The 20,368-nt window shown below is 48.7% G+C and overlaps 2 protein-coding genes across 2 annotated transcripts in view; both read left to right on the top strand.

The window, feature by feature from the left end:
* Positions 1 to 20,368, top strand: part of LOC307185050 (uncharacterized protein) — a 266,990-nt gene that overhangs the window by 18,707 nt on the left and 227,915 nt on the right. The gene's annotated exons all lie outside the window — the stretch shown is intronic.
* Positions 1,309 to 20,368, top strand: part of LOC307185052 (metabotropic glutamate receptor 7-like) — a 38,137-nt gene continuing 19,077 nt past the window's right edge. The window contains exon 1 of the mRNA XM_079918836.1: positions 1,309 to 19,990. Coding sequence (XP_079774962.1) covers positions 14,250 to 15,248 — 999 coding nt within the window. The 5' untranslated portion in view covers positions 1,309 to 14,249 and the 3' untranslated portion in view covers positions 15,249 to 19,990. The remainder of the gene's footprint in view (positions 19,991 to 20,368) is intronic.

Here is a 20,368-nt window from a genome sequence, read left to right as displayed (position 1 = left end):
GGAAGTTCTGACACAGGCTACAACATGGATGAATCTTGAGGACATGATGCTAACCTACCAGTCACAGAAAGACAAATGCTCTCGATTCCACTTGTATGAGGCACCTAGAGTGGTCAAGTTCATACAGACAGAATGTCGAATGGTGGGTGCCAGGGGCTGGGGGTAGCGGTTGCTGGAGGGCAGAGAGTTCCAGTTTTTCCAGAAGAAAAGAGTTCTGGAGATTGGCTGCCATACAACGTGAATGTCCTGAACGTTTCTAAACTCTACACTCATAAATGATACGATGATACAATTTTATGTGCATTTCACTACAAATAAAAACAAAACATGGACTTCCCTGGTGGCGCAGTGGTTAAGAACCCGCCTGCCAATGCAGGGGACACGGGTTCGAGCCCTGGTCCGGGAAGATCCCACATGTCGCGGAACAACTAAGCCCGTGCACCACAACTACTGAGCCTGCACTCTAGAGCCTGCGAGCCACAGCTACTGAAGCCCGTGTGCCACAACTACTGAAGTGCATGCACCTAGAGCCCGTGCTCCTCAACAAGAGAAGCCACCACTGTGAGAAGCCCGCACACCGCAACGAGGAGTAGCCCCCGCTCGCCGCAACTAGAGAAAGCCTGCGCACAGCAACGAAGACCCAACGCAGCCAAAAATAAATAAATAAATAAATTTAAAAATTAATTTAAAAAATTATTAAAACAAGAAAATACCAAACACAAGTGGCCCTCGGAGACACAGTAAATATTTTTGTCGTTCACAGTTTAGAGCTGTCTCATTGTCAGGGTGCTAGTCTTCAGTCAACTAGCTGAGAACTGGTACGGAGGGGATGGGAACTTCCATGAAAGAGCTTCTGAAGCTAAGTAGCCTGGTCCATTTCCTAATTTCTTTAGCGAATATCTGAGTGCTTGCTGGAGCCGGGCACTGTACTTGGTCCTCGAGATAGACAGCTGTGAAAAAATTATACAGAGATCCTTGCAATCTGGGAGTGAGAGGTGGGGTAGGGAAGGACCCGCAAATGAAAGCATGGAAGTTTTTAGCATGTTACCAGGTGATGCAGGTTACAGGAACAATAAAGCATCAAAGGGAAAGAGGGCTACCCTAATTAGAAGGGGACATGTGGACAGACCGGAGAGAGCAGCCCCTGTAGATACGGAGAGAAAGAACATTCTAGGCAGAGAGAATAGTAAGTGCAGGAGGCTACGGGGAAGGAGCTGCTAGGAACAGCCAGGGACAGCGTGCCAGTGTGTCTGGAAGGGCTTGAGGGAAGGGGAGGGACGGTGTGTGTGTGTGTGTGTGTGTGTGTGTGTGTATGTGTGTGTGTGTGTGTGTGTGTGTGTGTGTGTGTGTGTCAGAGAGAGAGAGAGACAGAGAGACAGAGAGACAGAGAGAGAGAGAGACAGAGAGAGAGAGGAATGGGGAGGGGGAGAGGGGGAGAAGACTGCTTTTGTTCGAATCCAGATGGGAGCCTCTGAAGGGTTTTGAGCTCTGAGCAACACGATCTGACTTGGGACTTACCAGGATCACCGTGACTGCTGTACCTAGAACGGATTGAATGGGAGGGGGCAAAGCAGAAAAACGCATTTGAAAGGGGTGCACAGAATGGGAGAGCAGGGCTGGTGGGACCTGAGGGGAGAGGTTTTCTGTCCCTTGCAGGGTGCCGGGTAGGGTTTAGTCTGGGTGTGGCCGCCCCGCTCCCTGTCTGCAGCACTCTGCCCTCCTCACCTCCTGTAAACGGAGGCTAAGTACATCCTTGAGGCTCTCCCAGAGAGTTGATGGCCTGCCTGGGACAGTCCTGAGTCACAGCCCCTTGGCTGTCACCAGCTCCAGGGATGCTCCTGTCCTGAGCATTAACCTCCCTCAGGGGGAGTCCTCATTCTCCAGGGAGGAAATGGATATCTCACTGCTGCGGGCTCTTAACTCCTGTAAAGCTGCAGGACAAATGACTCACTGAACATGCTTCATGCAGGGAGGAGTGGGTAATCTCAGAGAAGGGAATAAAAGTTCTCAAAACTCCGAACCGGGGGATTGCAGAGAAGCTCGCTGTCTTCTCTCTTGGGTGCCTGTGTGTGAATCGGGGAAGGAGAGGGCGGGCACCGACTTGGGTCTCGGTTCGCCGCCGCGGACCATCCTTCCAGGGCAAGTTTTTCTTAGTGTCACTCGATTTCCTGAAGTGGGAGAATGAATACCCAGTGTAGAAAAGTGGGAAGAAAAGCGTGTTAGTTAGCATGAAATATGGTCATCTGATGACTTGTCCATTATGTATTTGAGGAAGCGGAGATTCTGAAGACCTTCACCTACTCAAGGAGAGGAAATTGCCTCTGTCTAGACCAGGACCTCTTACTTTTGCCACTGGTGACATTTTGTGTCCGATAATTCTTTGCTGTGGGCTGTCCTGGGCATTGTGGGATACTCCTACAGTATCCCTGGCCTCCGCCCAGCGGACGCCAGCAGTCCTTCCCCAGCTGTGACAGCAGAAATGCCTCCTGAACTTGTCAATTGTCCCGGGGGCGGGGAGCTGGGGGGAGGGCGGCAGAGTTGCTCTGGGTTGAGAGCCCCTGACCCAGGCTCAGCAGGCACATGGGTGAAGTCAGGACTGTGTATGTCATGTCCTCTCTGGCTAACAGTAATCGATGGTGTTAAAACTAACAGTGGCTTCTGCTTGGTCACTGGGACAGCAGAGCATTCACTGCTCTGCCTTGAGAGAACAATTTTCCTGTGTTTTAACTAATAAGGCCCTTGTGACAGCTGGATTCTGGGCACCCCAACTAATAAACGTGCCGATAAGGCAAAGAAACCAAAGCCAACGTCCTCCCTGATTGCCAGGGAGGGGGCATGTTTTCTTTCCTCTCCCTCTCCTGGATCCATGCAGTAATTAGCCAAAGTAAAATGAATTTTAGCTCATGCTTAATTGCCTTTACAGCGTACTCGCCAGCACGGATGCAGTAGTGCTAAACTAATTTTTAAAATAAATTTTAAAAAATTTATTTATTTTTATTTTTGCCTGCCTTAGGTCTTTGTTGCTGCGCGCGGGCTTTCTCTAGTTGCGGTGAGCAGGGGCTACTCTTCGTTGCGGTTCGCGGGCTTCTCATTGGGTGGCTCCTCTTGTTGCAGAGCACGGGCTTTAGGCGCGTGGGTTTCAGTAGTTGTGGCACTTGGGCTCAGTAGTTGTAGCTCGCGGGCTCTAGAGTGCAGGCTCCGTAGTTGTGGCGCACGGGCTTAGTTGCTCCGTGGCATGTGGGATCTTCCCGGACCAGGGCTCGAACCCATGTCCCCTGCACTGGCAGGTGGATTCTTAACCACTGCACCACAAGGGGAGTCCCTAAACCAATTATTTTTTTAACTTTATGGCTTTAAATAATCCTTGGCTCTGAAATTCCCTGTACCCCTCAGCTACGTAACCACAGGCCCCTCTGCCCTAAATCCTTTTCTTATACTTTTGTAGCTTTTTAAGCAAGGCCCCTCTTTAGGAAGACATAACCCCTTCTCTGTAGAAAACATGAAAGACCTGAACAAATCAAGATTTCTCCATGCAGAATTCAGCTAGTCCTGTGCTTAGCTCCAAACAAGGAAATCCATCTCTCTAGCAAGCATGCCATTACCGGGACTAATGTCTGACTTGAATAACAAGCAAATTGTTGTGCTTTTAATTGTACCCTGCTGGGTCACAAAGCTTGTGAGAGAGGAATGTGCCCAGCTTCTGCAGGAGAAACAGATCAGGCCTCTAATCCTCCTTTTCTGTCACCTTCCCCTCCCCCTTTCCAATCCTTTCTCTTCTCAGCAGAGCAGAGGGACAAAAAAGAGACAGCTAAATTATGTTTAAAATGGAAGAGTCTAAAAGAAGAAAAACGGTGGTCAGTACTGACTTGGGAGAGGATGCATTATCTATCCACAGCCTCTGCAGTGTGGCCCATTTGAGGACAATCAGTGTTCTCACCGGCTTGCTGGAGGGCGATATCTGCGAGCCTAAACCAGGCTTTCTCAGCCTCAGCACGACTGCTGGGTGGGGTTGGATGCTTCTTTGCTGTGGGCCTGTCCTGTGATGGAAGGACATTTAGCGTCGCGTAAGCTGTGACCATCCAAAGTGTCCCAAGACACTTTCAAGTGTCTCCTGTGTGCAAAATTGCCCCTGATGGAGAACCACGGCCCCAAGCCCTTCCATATTGGGATGTACTTGCTCTCTCTCTCAATCTCCCCCGCCCCCCAGTACACAAAACCCAAGAAAATCATGGTTCCTGTGTTAAAACTGGGGAGATCAACGTGCTCTTCATGTAGGTAGAATGAGTGGAAAGGAAAAAGACGCTGACTTGTGTGTAGGCAGGGGACAGAGTGGGAACCCCCTCAACACCAAGACTGAAAAGAGTCTTAGGATGTGGGTGTGTTTGTGGCTCCCGCTGGGAAGTGGCAATGCCCCTGGTTGAACAAGCCAACTTTCGAACGCCTCTACCCTGTGCACTTTGGAATAGGGCTTGCTGTGGGCGAGATGAGGAGTGATGGCGAGGCTGCAGAGATGAAGGCGCCTCTGAAGGTGCTGACTGTCTCCTCCCGCACTACTTGGGACAGGGGAGAACTACCCAGCTTCACAGAGATACCCATTGCTCAGACAATGACAATCCTGTCTTGGACCTAAACATCGGGATGAAAGAGGGCTACTGACAAGACAGACGTTGTGCAAACATGGGGTTGCACTTTCATTACAGACATCGAGGCAAACATTTCACTCCTGGTGATATAATGAGACCTCCCTATTTTTAGGAATTTACAAGAAGCATTATTGCTTGTCCTTACCGGCCAGAAGGAAAGGCGGGAGAGCGAGCACACTGCAGTGAGCCCCCATATCCACTAGATGGCGGTGTACATCTTCCTCAGAAGCCAGGCGGGCAGCGCTCCGGGCAGCTCGTTGGCCTAAGCAAGACAAGGGCCACTCTTCTTTTGGGAGACAGGCATCTCCTCTCACCGTCGGCACAAACAGCCCCAAACAATTGCACTGACCACACAGCTCTAAGCCATGTTCCAGGGCACTGCCGTCTGTTCAGGAGTGAATGCTGGGGAAATGAACCACGCTGCTAATTTCCTTGATTGGGGGCCAAAATAAGATCTCAAGTGACAGTGGGTGTGATTTATTTTTCCAACAAGAATAGGGGCAAAGCCATTTCATCCCACCCCCCCACCCCCGCCCCAACTGCTACCATAAATGAAAGCAATCACCTAATTAGTCCTGAATTACTAACTGGCAGGGTAAAGATCTGCTGGAATTCAAGCTGAAGTGGGGAGTCTGGAGAAAGGGATGTGATTTCTGCAGAGGAGGAGGGGAGGGGTAGGGCAGGGTGGGAGGGGCGGGAGGGGAGGGGAAGACCTGAAGCCCATTGTGAGGTCCTGCGTCCCTGTGGTCTGGGGGCCGTGCTGGCCCTGACCCTGGGAGAAAAAGAGGCTCAGTGATGTCTTCAGGCCGTTTATTTTGTGCAGGAGAATGACTTTATAAACTGAAGGAAAAAGAACCTGTTGGAGAAAACCTATCCGAGAGTTTCTCTGAAAATGCTACAGATGGAGATGAACTGGCTTGGGAAGGAGAGCACAGCCCTGTGGCACCTGGCCACCCCGCTGCTGGTGGACCCCCCAGGAAGGTTCTGTCATGGAAACGACAGGCAGATCTAAAACCAAGTTGGGCTTTACGTCATTAAGAAATCCCCCAAAGGAATGGAATAAAGGCCTCCTTTCACACTTTGGGTTTTGTATGTGTCCCGAGGAAGCGCCTCTTCCCCAGCTGAGACAGCGCGCTGTCCCCGCGACCCAGTGAGCGGCCCTCGTCCTGCGGGGAAAGCAAAACAGCAGCGGGGTGGGTGCGCGCCCAGAGCTGCCCCTCTCGCAATTGATTTGTTCAGGGGTGACTTCTTGCGTTCTATTTAGATGTGACTTTAATCGAAGTGCTTTCCTAAGGCGATTTATCACAACTGTGAACGGTCAGTTTGCACAGCTGCTGCTCTTTTAGGGAAACGCACAGGCTCGGGAGGTGGAGGGGCCGGCGCGGGCTCCCCTCTTTCCCACGGACCGGCCCGCGTGCCCCTCGCACACCAGAAATATGTGCACCGCGTCTTCAGAGGCCGCCGCTTCTGTGCTCGGGCTCCTCTGCTGTCTCTGGCTGCTGAACAGCCATCTCCTCTCTCCTGGGAGGGGCAGCTGGTTTCCTTTTGGGGCGCTCCCCTTCTCCCCGTCTCAGCTCCTGCAGCGGAGACGAGGCTGCCCCTCTCTCCCTGCACGCTGCGGGCTGGGTGTACAACCCGGCTCGGGTCACCGTCTCCCCCCTCCCCTCCCCCCCCCGTCCCCGCCGACCCCGCTCAGCGCCCACCACAGCCGGCAAAGCCCACACGGGGCGCTCAGTTAAAGCTGAACCTTAGGTGAAAACCACGACTTTTTAGGGTGTCTTCAACATTGCATGCAACATACTTCTACTAAAACAATTACTGTTTATCTGAAGTTCAGCTTTAACGAGGCGGGCATCCTGTATTTTGTCTGGCAGCCTTCTAGGTTCTAAAGAAAATGTTTGTCCAGAGCAGATCAAATTGGAATCAGCCTAGGACTTTTAACTGGAGCTTTGGGGAAAAAATACTTAAAAGGTATCTGTTGGGACTGCTAGGCTGGTAGGATTCATGCTTGCAACCGCTGGGAGCCAGCTTTGCTATCATGTGGGGAGAGCTGCTGGAACTAGAAGCCAACACCACAGAGAGCAGACCTGTTTTACTTGAACAGGTGGATCCAGCTGTTCTTGAAGCTGGCCCGGTGGGTGGTAGAGGTCAGGGTGCTGATGGCCAGGAGGGATAATAATTTCCTACCCCTCAAATCTGGGAAGTGAAAACAGCAGGGCTGAATGTGCCCACGGGGCATGGCTTCTGTTCAACTGGAAGAGTGGTGAATGGCTGTTGGGTGACCCAAACAGTCGGTCTACTATATTCTTACTTTGTTTGCTAATTGTTTTGCTGCATGTAAACTCTTTGTTGCATTAGCTCTTGTTCATGACGTCATGTCTGGAGGCAGGGTCTGATAGACTTACATGTGGAATTGGAGACTTAAATTTCAAATCTGCCTCTGCCTGGTTGAGTGGCTTTAGGGTCCTCGTAACCTCTACAAAGTTGAGTTTCTGGGTCTGAAACCTAAGGACAGAGGTTATCGTAATCCATTTGGACTGCTATAACAAAATACCAGAGTCTGGGTAGCTTATGAAAAACAGAAATTTATTTCTCATAGTTCTGGAGGTTGGAAGTCTAAGATCAGGGTGCGAGCAGATTCACAGTCCGGTGAGTCTCCTCTTCCTGGGTCACAGTTGGCGTGTTTTCTCTGTAACCTGCCATGGCAGAAAGGTCGAGGGACCTCTGCGGGGTCTCTTTTATGAGGGCACTAATTTTGTTCATGAGGGCTCTACCCTCATGACCTTATCACCTCCCAAATGCCACACCTCCTGATACCATCACTTTGGGGGTTAGGATTTCAACATATGAATTTTGGGGGAGGCAAATGTTAAATCTATAGCAGAGGTACTTTCCCCATAGGATGGGGGAGAGGGAAAGTATGTAAGCACCTGTCATAGGGCCTGGTGTGGAGCAGGTGCCCCATACAGATGTTATTACAAAACATTGAGTATAGTTCCCTGTGCCATAGAGGAGATCCTTCTATCTATTCTATGCCTTCTTTGAATGACCGTAGCACTTGTTGTCTGTATCATTTTTATGTCTGTTGTTGCTTTGTGACTGAAAACGAAAAATTTCTATTTGTCCATGTCCTGGCCCTTACATAAAAATGTGTTCATATATCTATTTCATATTTATTGACTACATCTTAGGCACCCTGTTAACTGCTGGTTCTAGATGTTAGTAAAATATAGACCTTCCTGCTCAAAGGGTCACAGTATTTGTGGGAAAATAAAAAAATGAACAACCTATGTCTCAAAGAGCTTTGTACTTCCCAAAGAGAACACACCTCGTAGGTACAATAAATACATGTATCATATGTAAATGTATAAATAGTTAATGGGATTATACACCTGAGATAACTGCTTTCCGATTCTGAGGAAATGATGATTATATTTCACCAGGAGCTCAATACCACTCTGAGAATGAGGGCTTAACCCCCGACTTGACTCACTGCATCGCTTTCCTATATAAAAATACACAAGTCTGTACATATGCTCTAGAAAAAGGCTTATCTGGCATGAATTTCAGATAGCAAGAAGAAAACTTCAAGAGGTTCAGAGAAGCATCCAGAAGCTCAGATGACTGTCTGGCACTAATACAACTTGCTTGACAGGAAAATAGAGCTGCAAATCTCACAAAATCAGATGATCTTTCAAGAATTTCAAAACCTCCTGCTATTAATTGGAAATCCTAGAAGAATAGCTTCTTTTAAAATGTACTGATAATATGCTTTACAGCTTAATATTCAGAAGCCTATGTTTTGGCTAAGTGAGCTTCAGGAAGGAAGGAAATTTGCGGTTTACCTCCACTTACTTTGGAACCGCTGGTTCCAAACATCTACTTCTATGCACAGTCATCTTATCATCTGTCAAATGGAGGCAACTCTAAGACAACAGAGTTACAGAGATGTTGCACAGCTCCATGTGTCATTGTCGTCATTTGTTTCAGAATACCAATAACATCTAAGCGACTACCGAAAGAGTGCTATATTATTTGGGGTCATCTAGTGCAGCTCTGTCAAAGTAAAGAAAAGGGACCTAGAATGACTATAATTTTCCCAAGAGGACACAATTATTTTATGGTAAATCTGGGACAAGAACCCTGATCTCTTGGATCCCATTCCATTGTTCTTTCATTGGGTTCTGAACAACCCAGAGAAATAAAGAGAAATAAAACTCCTGTGTGCTGTGTCACTGGTACAGGACATGGCAAGATTGGAATTGGAGCACTACATATTAAGAGGTATCTGAGAAATTCTTCAAACTAATTGAGAAACAGTATTGAGAAACATAGAAAACAGTATGTTTTATGAAGATGATTCTGTGCAATGAACAGAACTGGTAACACACACTGGAAGGTGAATTCTCATCTTCTGGCACCTTGAAAACGCCACCTCAACATACACGTTAAAATAAACATTTGAACTGGGTCATATTTAATTCTGCATGCTCTTGTAAGTCAGCAAAATATTCCATATATCATTTAAGTTGTCACTCACTTTTTAACTTGACTTTCAATTTCTAAAAGTCTTTCCAAACATAAAACAGAGGTGGGAAAATGGTATATGGGAAGCTGCAGAGATGAAATAAGCTTATTTCATTAGGCATAAGGATGAATATCCAAACAACTTCTTCATGGCTGAAAGTGTGCAAATCTACTGTCTTCATTTTGTAGTCAAGGCTTCTGGAAAAATATGCTAATGGATTCCTTATTACCCAAATGTCCCATATCAGTTTCAGTAGGTATCATTATATATTATGGAAATTTTTCTCAGTGACAGTGAAAGACATCCTGACTGAACATCCCCCTGCCCATGACACAGAGATGATGGTCTCAAGCTATCTCGAAGGCACTGGAGCCCACACTATCCGTTACTAATATTAATGGAGGATAAAACTTCATATTCTGTTTGCTCTATATTTGTTCAATCACTTCTTCCCTTCATTAAACTGGATGGCCCATAATTGAGTCTGTAGTGTGTCTATCATTGGAAACTGAACAAAGTTTTGTTGGTTTTATTAATGTCATACGTTCCTAGGGAGGGTCTATTCAATAACTAAGTCTAGTTTCACAGTTACAAATAAATTATGATGTAACTTTGAATAAATTAAGCTCATCATAAAGGAAGGATACTGAGAGTTGCTACTACCCCTTCCTTGAGGGGCTCTCGTAAGGCACTAATTAAAGTAACAGAGGTGTATATGTATGCATATATTTTCAATGATATTTGTACAGACTTAAAAAGAACTCTGCAGAATGCATTATAAAAACCTTAATGCTGTGTGTCCCTAGTTCCCAGCTCTCTCATTAGAACTACTTAAATGAACACAATCTTATCTGTTAGGATAGCTATCAGAGTACTCCAAATACTACTTCTTGCAGTACCCTGTCCCAACCATTTGCCATCCTCTTCCCATTAGTCCTCAAGTCAGAAGCCCCGAAGATCTGTTCATTAATTTATGAACACATTTCTTCATCCAGCGAAGAAAATTGATTGATCCCTTACCAAATTTCAGGCACCATTCTTCAGTATGATTTATAGGCATGTTCAGGAAACACAGCAGTGATTAACACAGATGAATATAGTCTCTCTTGAGCTGAGTGGGGAGACAAAAGTAAATAAGCAAATATAAAATCATAAGTATAGGGCTTCCCCGGTGGCGCAGTGGTTGAAAGTCCCCCCGCCGATGCAGGGGGCACGGGTTCGTGCCCCAGTCCGGGAAGATGCCACATGCCGCGGAGCGGCTGGGCCCGTGAGCCATGGCCGCTGAGCCTGCGCGTCCGGAGCCTATGCTCCGCATTGGGAGAGGCCACAACAGTGAGAGGCTCGCGTACCGCCAAAAAAAAAAAGCTATGAAAACAAAACCTATGGATGGAGACCTACATGAAAGATGGAAGAGTATAATAATGGCCAGAGTACATTACTGTGGCAGAAGCAGCAGCCCTTAAGGAGGACAACTTTATAAATTACAAATTGGATTTAAATAGACAGGGAATTGAAAGTGGAGACATTATTTTCTGCAGAAGATGATGGACAGGGGAGAACAAAGAAAATAAAACTGAGATTGTTAGCAAAATACAATGCTAAGCATGTAAGTTAGGACTGAGTCCTTAACTTTCATTTTTATTAATGAGTGGGTGAGTATAGATTACTGACTACACAGAACCAAGCCTGGGAACACATTTTATATTTATGATCTTTGTGCCTAAAACTAGATTCTCCTGCAATTTAATATGACACTAGGACAATGACTGGCCAAGTTTTAGATTAATCACTCTTACACAAAGATTTTTCATTCATATAATCTCAAACAAATACTGCGTCACCAATTAAGTTCCAGATCCTATGCACTCTGGCTGAAGATAGAAATATCTTGCAAGCCCAGCGTCACTTTCCTCTTTCTCTGGTAACAAATCACACTTTCTATTATGACAATGGCCCCAGTTATCGGCCCAGGAATAAACACTTGACTCAGGAAGAGCCAATTAAAGCCCTCCTTTAGAGTTGATCGAGAGCTTGAAGGTTAGAGTATTTCAATCTTATGAAATTTTTGTAAAACAAAATTATTTCAAAATCTACTAATTATTCTTTAAGTTCTAGAAACTGCATTCTGTGACTAAGAGGACAATTTATTTGCCGTCGGTTCTGCTCTGCCCACTTTATGTTTCTGTTATTGTGAGATAAAGGCAGTGGGGAATGGCAAACCAATTCTGATTCATTCAACACATGAGTGCTTCTTAGGTACAAAACACCATTCTGAACATTGTCCGAGGTAAAAAGGTAAATAATACCTAGCCCCTTACCCTCAAGGATCTTCCAGCTTAGCAAGGGAAATAAAACATGCACACAGATGACTGCAACAAAAAGAAGATAATGATTGCTGCCAGACGTTTGGGGAGAATGAGTAGAGCAAAGAGAGAACACAGAATAAGGCAACATTCAACAGTCAGCCAAGAACTATTTGTTGAGCAATTGCAAGCTGTGACCTGGAAATGGAAGAGGAGAACATAGATCTTCACATGGGCAGGTGAAAAATCAAGTGTTATTACTTGTAACACAGCTCTTCAAATATATTTTTTGGCACCAAGTGCCTACTAAATAGCCTTAAATTAAAAACTAAATAAGGATACAGTCTCTATCAAATATAGCCTCAGGTACTGATGCCTAAATACTAGGATCACAGTATTTGTGTTCCCAAGGATGCCTTTCTATTGCTTTGCTTCTTTCCCCCTTTCCAAATTAGCTAATGCTGCCTTACCAGGATATCTATTTCACTTGTTCCAGCCTTTTTGATCCAATGTATTGAATAGCAGAATAGGTGAGTTACAAGAGGATATTTTGACTTCAAACAACAGAAATAAAATACTATATAACTGAAAAAAAAGAGGCAATCTTTCAGGCACATGTGGATCCAGGAGTTCACATGTTCTAACCAGGTCCCTTTCTCTCTTCCCCACCCCTTCTTCTCTCTGCCTTTTCTCCTCTCTGGTAGTTCTCATTATGGGATTCAAATATTTCCCTGTTTATGTGGGAGCTTCTGGCACAGCTGCGGGCTTATACCCTCGCAGCTCCAGGGCTGGCTGGAAGGGGCGGGCGCATCACAGCATAAGGTTGCACAAGGTGTGCACTTATATAGCAGGGCATCACATCTATGAGGGATTGATGATCACATTGTATACAGGGGTAGCTTCGCATAGTTTTTACATCACTTTTCTTGAAGATGGCAGTAAAATGGTATGTTTTTACAAAATCAAATAGTGTAACGTTGTCCAAAAGATATACATAAAGCATTTAGAGGAAGGAGGCTCCTTTTTCTTTTAACTCCGGCACGGATTGTCTATTGGACAGTGGTAACCCTATGTCATCAACCTCGTTACTCCAGCAGAAGTCCAGGGATTAGCCCTGCATAACTCTTGTTAGCCTCTATTCCCTTCCTTGAACACTGTAGCCAGAAGGTTTTTTTCCTCCTCAAACCTTAACTATTGAAACCTGGAGGAGGGACATGTCTGAAAAGAAAATGATGGACTGGACTCTCCCTAGAAGGAAGATAAATGGGTGGTCAAGAAGAAAGAAAATAAAATCCTCTGTACCAGGAAATGTTTGGAGTGTTTTTTGGGTATCAAAAAACGGGTGCCCTACACATAAAGCAACAAAGGATATTGGTCTAAAAAGAACACCATGGCCCAAGGTGCATGACCTATTTCAACAGAGGATTTGAAAGTTAAAAGTTAACCTGTAAAACATTCAATTCAATTTCATCATTTTACAGATGGGCAAAGTAAAACTCAGGCACAGGAACAGAAGTGCCAAGGTCAGACAGGTGGTTGGTGGAAGAGACAACCAACTTCCCAACTTCTGACTTTTTAGGTGTGTGTGTGTGTGTTGTTTTGTTTATGTGCAAGGACATTTTTCTTTAGTACACTAACATTACAACAGAAAGTATAGTCTTGTTTTGGTTTTCTCTGCGCCCTCAATTCTGTATAAGACAGTTTCGCTGTCCTCCAACAGAAAGGCTCAGCAAGAGTAGAGACCACCATAAGCAGTACACGTGGGCACCAAGGGCAGATACATTGCCCTTCCTTGTGTAGGAACTAGGGCCACTTGTTGCTTTAATGGGCCAAGTTTGGGCTGGACCTGCAGGAGGGGACACCTTTGAAAAACAGCTTCCTAACTGCACTACAACCTGCTCTGGCATCCTGGTTCCACTCCCCAAACCCCCCAAATCTTCAGCCAGAAAAAAAAAAAAAGAATGGATCACTGGATCGATGGGGAGATTTCTGTCTGCTCCTCCTACTGCCACCTCTTTCTTGCTATTTCCTGCCCGAGGAAACCTGACATCAGCCCAAAAGCATCTCTGGAAATGGGTAGGAGGGAGCCTTACACCTGTCAGCGCCAGAGAAGAGAGTGCGCTCTGCAGAGTTCTCAGTTGTTCCATCTCTTGCGATGAAAGGAAGAAAAGGAGCGAATCCGCCACAGATTTACTGGAGACCAGGGTTACTTCATCCGGCTCCGGCCACAGTAACCCCTGAAGACCAAAGATGCATTTCCATTCCCAGCATTTCTTGTTGGCGTCTTTCCCTACAGGCTAGCCCAGTGCCTGGCCCCGGAGAAGTCTCTGCGTAAAGGTTCTTTAGGTCATAAATCAGGCTCCTGTGTGTATGTGTGTTTTTCTTAGGAAAAACTGGCACAGACGAATTAGCAGTACAGACTGGGGTCTCCCTACTACCCTTCATGCTTGGCGGCATCACCTTCGACTACCTCGCATTCTCCCGGCGCTGACAGTCCCGGCTCCGGACCTCAGGGTTGGAAGCAGTCAGCCCCAGCTAGAACCGCCCTGTCCGGGGCTGATGCCACCCTGTGCCTAGAATGTGCGTGTGGGTGCAGGCGGGCGAGCGAGCGGCTTCTACAGTGAGACCGAAGCAGGAGCTCAGCCTTCGCCTGCGACCTGCAATCCCCAGATTCCCTGGGGACCTCGAAACTGCCAATCGGAGGTACTCCCCCCCTCCACAGCCGCCCACCTATTCCCTCCCCCCTTACCTCAGCACGCAGCCCCTCCCTGCGTGATGATGCAAAACCGTGGGGAGGGTGGGCGCTGGGAAGGGTGGGGAGAGCCTGAGAGCGAGCGAGGGTGGGAGGGAGTGGGCGGAGGAGGAGAGGGAGCCGAACGCGCATTTAAAGCGATAGCCATGCTCGCTCTCTCCCCAGTGCTGGGCTGTTGGAGAGCTCGAGCTGCAAGCCACCGAGCGCGAGCTCGAGCGCGGCGCGCTGGCCGGGGAACCCAAGAGCGCACGGCGCTCCAAGATGGCAGGCGCCGCGGGACCCCCCCACCCTCGCCGGCTGCCCTTCCCCGGGCGCCCCTACCCTCCTCGCCCGCAGGAGACCCTGGGCTTCCCCGGAGGAGCTCACCCCAAGGGGCCAGGACGCCGGCGAGCCCGCCACCGTCCCCTCGAGTGCCGCCGCCACCACCGCACCGCGGGAGCAGCATGGTCCAGCTGGGGAAGCTGCTCCGCGCCCTGACTTTGATGAAGTTTCCCTGCTGCGTGCTGGAGGTGCTTCTGTGCGCGCTGGCGGCGGCGGCGCGCGGCCAGGAGATGTACGCCCCGCACTCCATTCGGATCGAAGGGGACGTCACCCTCGGGGGGCTGTTCCCGGTGCACGCGAAGGGTCCCAGCGGAGTGCCCTGCGGCGACATCAAGAGGGAGAACGGGATCCACAGGCTGGAAGAGATGCTCTACGCCCTGGACCAGATCAACAGCGATCCCAACCTGCTGCCCAACGTGAGGCTGGGAGCGCGGATCCTGGACACTTGTTCCAGGGACACTTATGCGCTCGAACAGTCGCTCACTTTCGTCCAGGCGCTCATCCAGAAGGACACCTCCGAAGTGCGCTGCACCAACGGCGAGCCTCCGGTTTTCGTCAAGCCCGAGAAAGGAGTTGGAGTGATTGGGGCTTCGGGGAGTTCGGTCTCCATCATGGTAGCCAACATCCTGAGGCTTTTCCAGGTAGGGGGGCGCTCCCTCCGGGGCAGAGCGCGCCGTAGCTCCCCGCGCTCTTTATCCTGAAGGCTGGCTTGGACTCCAGGGGTGCGGGGTCTGGTCAGCCTTCGCTCATTTCCACCCTGGAGATCCTGCGGAATCCCTCCCACCTCACCCGAGGAGGTACTTTCCCTGCTTGATTCATTTCCCTTCCATCTCTCCCCTGTCCGCGCTCCACTCCATCCGGCTTGACATTCTGGATTTATGGCCCCATTGACAAGAAACAGTCTCCGAAAAACAAGGCGATGATTTAAATGGGTTTGCATTCGAGTGAAATATGGTTCCAAAACAGGCTTGTAAAAGTGCCGGGCTCCTGTGAGAGCCACTTAGGCGCAAGGAATATGAAAGATGAGAAGACGCCTAGAAACTAGGCATTTCTCAACTCCCCAGCTTCCCTGCCCCAAGCCGCCCGACAAGCTGCAGCTCCCTTGGAAAATTTCGAGAAGAGCTTAGGGAGGCAGTTCTTAAACCGAAGGCTAGGTCTTCACCTACATTTGGACGTGAATTGCCCATTTCGCTCGGGTTGGATTTCCCGACCTGTAACCTGTCTCTGCGAGGGCATGGGGCGGAAGGCGTGGGGACTGTCCTCAAGCGGGGAGAAGCCACCCGCAGACGTGCCCCCAGGTGATTTGCTCTGGGCAGTTGTTTGCACCGTCTAAACTGCCTTTGCGATCCGGCCACTGGCAGGAGCCGGGCGATCAGCTTTCTACTCCTGCCAGCTCAGAGCCCGGAGGTGAGCTCATGCTAACTGCGAAACACAGTCGCTTTGTCTGCACCCACCCTGTGCCCATCCTTTCCCACGACCTCTCTAACGCAGCCCCCAACCCCAGTCCTGGGTTTTGAGGACGATTCTCAGAGCCAGACAAGAAGGCGCCTGGCAGGAGGCAGTAGGGTGCGCTGAGCAAGGCCGGGCGGTCCTCTAGCTCCGGGTGCAGGCGGGCAACGGCGGAAGAATGCGAGGACGGCGGAAGATGCGAGGACGGCGGATCGGGCCCGCTGAGCGGTGGGCGGTGCTGCAGTGCTCTCTCACCGCCTGCTCCCGCAGCCTCGGCCCCGAGGCTCCTGTGCCGCCCTGGGTATAGATGGATGGCTTCTGGATGAAGAAATTGAGTTTCAGGGTCTGCGTGACTATGGGTTCTCTTGTTTCTCTGTCTTTCTTCCTGTGTGTCTCTCTCCTTGTGTCTCTTTCTCCCTGCTTTTTTTTTTTTTTGTCTCTCTGTTTTTATGTTCTCCCTTTCAATTTCTGCCTCTCTTTTCCTTCTCTACCCCTATCTCCAAGTTTTTTGTTCATCTCTGTCTTGAAGTGATCCTTTCCTAATGCACAGCTCTCTCCCTGCCTGGTAGGACCCAAGCTCAGTTAGTCCCTTCTCCAGATGTTCTGGCTGACCCTTATGCTCCCCGTAGCTAAAAAGTCGGCTCCCTCTCTAGTGCCTTTCCTGAAGCATGTTGGGTTTCTGGAGGGGACTCCTTGTGAGATTCAAGCTGTCACTACATGAGCACCCAGGGGTATGAAGTTTGTGTTTGTGCCAGAAGGAGGGGTGCCTGTCTAAAGCTGCAGCCTGGTATGGCCCCTCTGAGCCTCTGAGCATCCCTAGCACCTGTTGAGTATGCCACCTCTAGATGTTTGCAAGGCCAAAAGTGCTTCTGGGCAGCCTTCACTTTGAGGTAATGCTTTCAGGAAGAGCCTGGGTTGTTGGAAGCAAAACCCAGAAGCACTTCCTTTACCTCTGAGCTTAAACTAGAGAACCTGAGGAGGCAGCGCTGCAGGGAGGATGAGGCCAGAGGTCACCTGAGAACCACAGGGGCAACTCACAGTATTTTTACTGGAGCTCTGGGGGTTGAAGGCACATTTGCTGTTTGACATTTTAAAAATTATTTTGGTGCCTTCACTTGGAGCTTGGGAGCTTGCAGATGGGCCTGCCTGTCGAAAAAAGAGTGAAATCTTAAAGTCAAGAGAGAGCTTGCAGACTAGGTGAAGGATTGTGTTTGCTGAAAAAGATTCCAGGGGGAGCTGATTCCTTCTCTGGTGTGTGGATCTGAGGCACTTGCAAGAAAAGAGAACGCTTGCCTTATGCTTAGTTCCCCCGTTCCCTGGGCTGGGAAGGAAAGGAACGGAATGCCAGCATTAGCAGTGTGCGTTGGGACCAAAACCATTCAGAGAAAACACTGTCATTTTCCTCTAATTTGCAAATTGCAGCTATTCATGTTGCATTGAACAGCTGAGGGAAAAGAGCCCCCAGTTTTCACCTGCATTTATTGAGAAGAGGCTGGTAGTAGGAGGGATGCACCAACTTGTGGCTTGTGCTGCAAGCTGGATATAAGCTTGGTGTGAGCATCCTGGTTAACCACTGCCCATGTTCAAATATACAGAGATAGATTCCAACAGTCTCTTCCAGTAGCCTTATTTTTGCGTGTGATCTTAGAAGCTCCTGGCATGTAAGTCCAGTCCCCAGTTTCCCAGCCTCTGTAAACCTGCAAAATGAATAGAGAGAATAGTGGAACACAGACCCCTTGTTCAAAGACACAGTCACTTTAGGGAAAGAGGAAAAGAACGGGTAGGTGAATCTTCTCTGGGATTGCAGGGTTCAGCTCAATGAAGACTGTCCTGTATAAAAGAAACTCCTCTAAATGGTTGAATTCTTAGCTCTCCAGAGATTTGAGTTTTCTTTTCCCCAGTCCCTGTGGGTTGCTGTGGGGAATGTGTCAAACCTATCATTTGAGATAAAAATTTATGGTGAGGTAAGCTTCTAGGCTGGGGGAAGGAAGACTTAGTGACTGAAATGGGGGATGCTAAGCACTGGGGGGCAGGAAGGAACAAGGAGCTAGCAATGGATGTAACAAATGCTGCAGCTGCCAGCAAAGCCTGGATTGAACTTCCTTCCTGAAAATGAGGACCCGGGCAAGAATGACCACTCAGATGTAAACAGTGTCTCTGACTGGGAATTCTCATCTGCCTGCCGGTGGGCCAGAGCTGAGCAAGTCCTTTCTCTCTCCTCTGTATGCACACTGAACTGCTTAGTAAGTGACATGTCAGAGGACAGGAATCATATTCAGTGGATCTTTCAAATCCAGGAGTTTGAGGCTAATGAAATTAGTGTGAGGCCAGGGCTCTGCCAACTAGAATTAAGTCACTGCAGCCACCCTGCAATGCATTTTCAGCCTGAAGGGAGCATCAGGTAGGAATTTCGGGAGATTTGTTTCGGAGCCTGTACGAAATAATACTCTCCTAATGCTAAGAAAGATTAAATGTAAATTAATATTGACTACGAGTAACATATTTAAAAAATAATCGCCGAGTGGGGGATGGCTTAAAGTGGAGAGATTATATAATATGGTGGCCAAAGAATAAATCTCCCCTGACCACTGTTTCATGGGCTATAAGTAAGATCTATTACAATGGAAAGTAATGGGAACGTTTTTATTCAAGGCTTCTCTGCTATTGACTTGAGAGCAAACACTCTGAGAGTATAAATTACTCTTGCTGTGTGCTGACTCTGAATGAACAATATTTCATGTGCAGTGACATGGTCTAAGCTATAGACTTGGAACTGAATGGCATCTGTTTCAATTGCTTTGTTCTCTCAAGAGCAACTAGATAGAAAAAAGTGGTCAATTTGACCCTTGTGGGAGCGTGTTGCAAATCTAAACCTGTGTCCCTCATACCATAAATGAAATACATTCGTAAATTTGTGAGTGTTTTCCTTCTGTTCATTGATGCTTGAGTATAATCTCAAACTTTGGCAGCAACATTTTATACATAAGTACTTGGTTTTCTTCCTTTCTTCTTTCTCTTCCTCCTCTCTCTCTCTCTCTCTCCATCTTATGTAATTGGATAGAACTGGGCACCTAGGATGATGTGGTGTTACTATAGTGGGATTTTTTTTTTTTAAAAAAACAACTCTAACTTACCCTTTTAAACATTTCATAAATACAGGTGTCAGTGCCATTTGGAATAGTCTCTATAACAATTTCTGTCTCCACATTTACTGTGTTTCAGCAAATTTACCTAACAGATGGTGAGTGGGCAATTTTTAAAGGGGCATTTTTTAAAGAGCGGAGGGGGAAGGAATAGAGACAGGCACATACTATATTTGAAGTTACCTCCACGTGTATTTTATGTATGTATACCCATACAATTAAGAAGTCTTTGGATGTTTTATCTTCAAGAATAATTCAGATACTGGATTACTTGAATATCATAAACATTTAGGGTTTAACAGATTCGTTACATATAGACGTTGTATCATGGATTGAAAAGACCATAGCCAGCGGGCAGCAGCGGGCGAAGCGACCGAGCGGCGGCGAGGGCTGGACGGCGGGTGCACGGGTCCGTGCTTCCTCGCGGTGGAAGGCTGGGGTTCGCCAGAGACGCCGGGTTGCTCCGCGTTGCCAGGTTACCGAGCGCGTGCCCCCCGCCCGCTCTTCCGCCCGGGCCGCCCTCGGCGCCGCCTGAGCCGCGGTGCGGGCTGCGCGGGGCGCCGGGTCCGCGGAAGCCTGGGTCGGGGGCTGCGTGAGGGACTCTCGTCGCGCGTGGACGCTGCGCGAGCGTGCGGGGGACGTATGGCGCCGACCTGGGGCTCCCCGGCGCTCCGGCTCCGCTCAGGGCGCCCTCTCAGGGGCCTCCGGCGCGAGGCCCCCTTCGTGGTCAAGATGGCGGCGCCCAGGCGGGCCGCGCCGAGGTGAGCTGGAGCTGGGCCCGGAGAGGGGTGAGTCAGCCACGCCCAGGACTTGGACCCCGGGCTCGTCTCCCGTCTCCCGGGGAGCGGCGGGTGAGTGGGCGCGGCCGCGCGTAGGTTCCTCTCGTGGGGTGGTCAGCTCTTCGTGCGTCCGCAGACTTCTGTCGTCTGATAGTCAGATCTGGGGTGGCCCAGGTTGGAGGCGAGGGTGCTTGATTGGGGAAACCTGAGGGGTTTAAGGACTGTGTTGGGATCGTTTCAGACCCCAGCAAGAAGCTGAGCAAGTTTTCTCCTCTCTTCCCGGCTAAGTGTTCTCCCTTCTCTGAAGACGCCAGCTTTTCTGAATCACCTTGTTCCCCGGGGGGATACAGTTGGTGGTTCTGACCGTGGAACGTAGGACCCGGCGCGGGGAAGCCTGAGCTGGTTCTAGTTACTTTGTTTGCAAAGCACTTGTCTTGTCTTTGGAATCTT

This window comes from Stenella coeruleoalba (genome assembly GCF_951394435.1).
Source record: "Stenella coeruleoalba genome assembly, chromosome: 3".
Classification (NCBI taxonomy): domain Eukaryota; kingdom Metazoa; phylum Chordata; class Mammalia; order Artiodactyla; family Delphinidae; genus Stenella; species Stenella coeruleoalba.
This window is presented reverse-complemented; position numbering and strand designations above follow the sequence as displayed.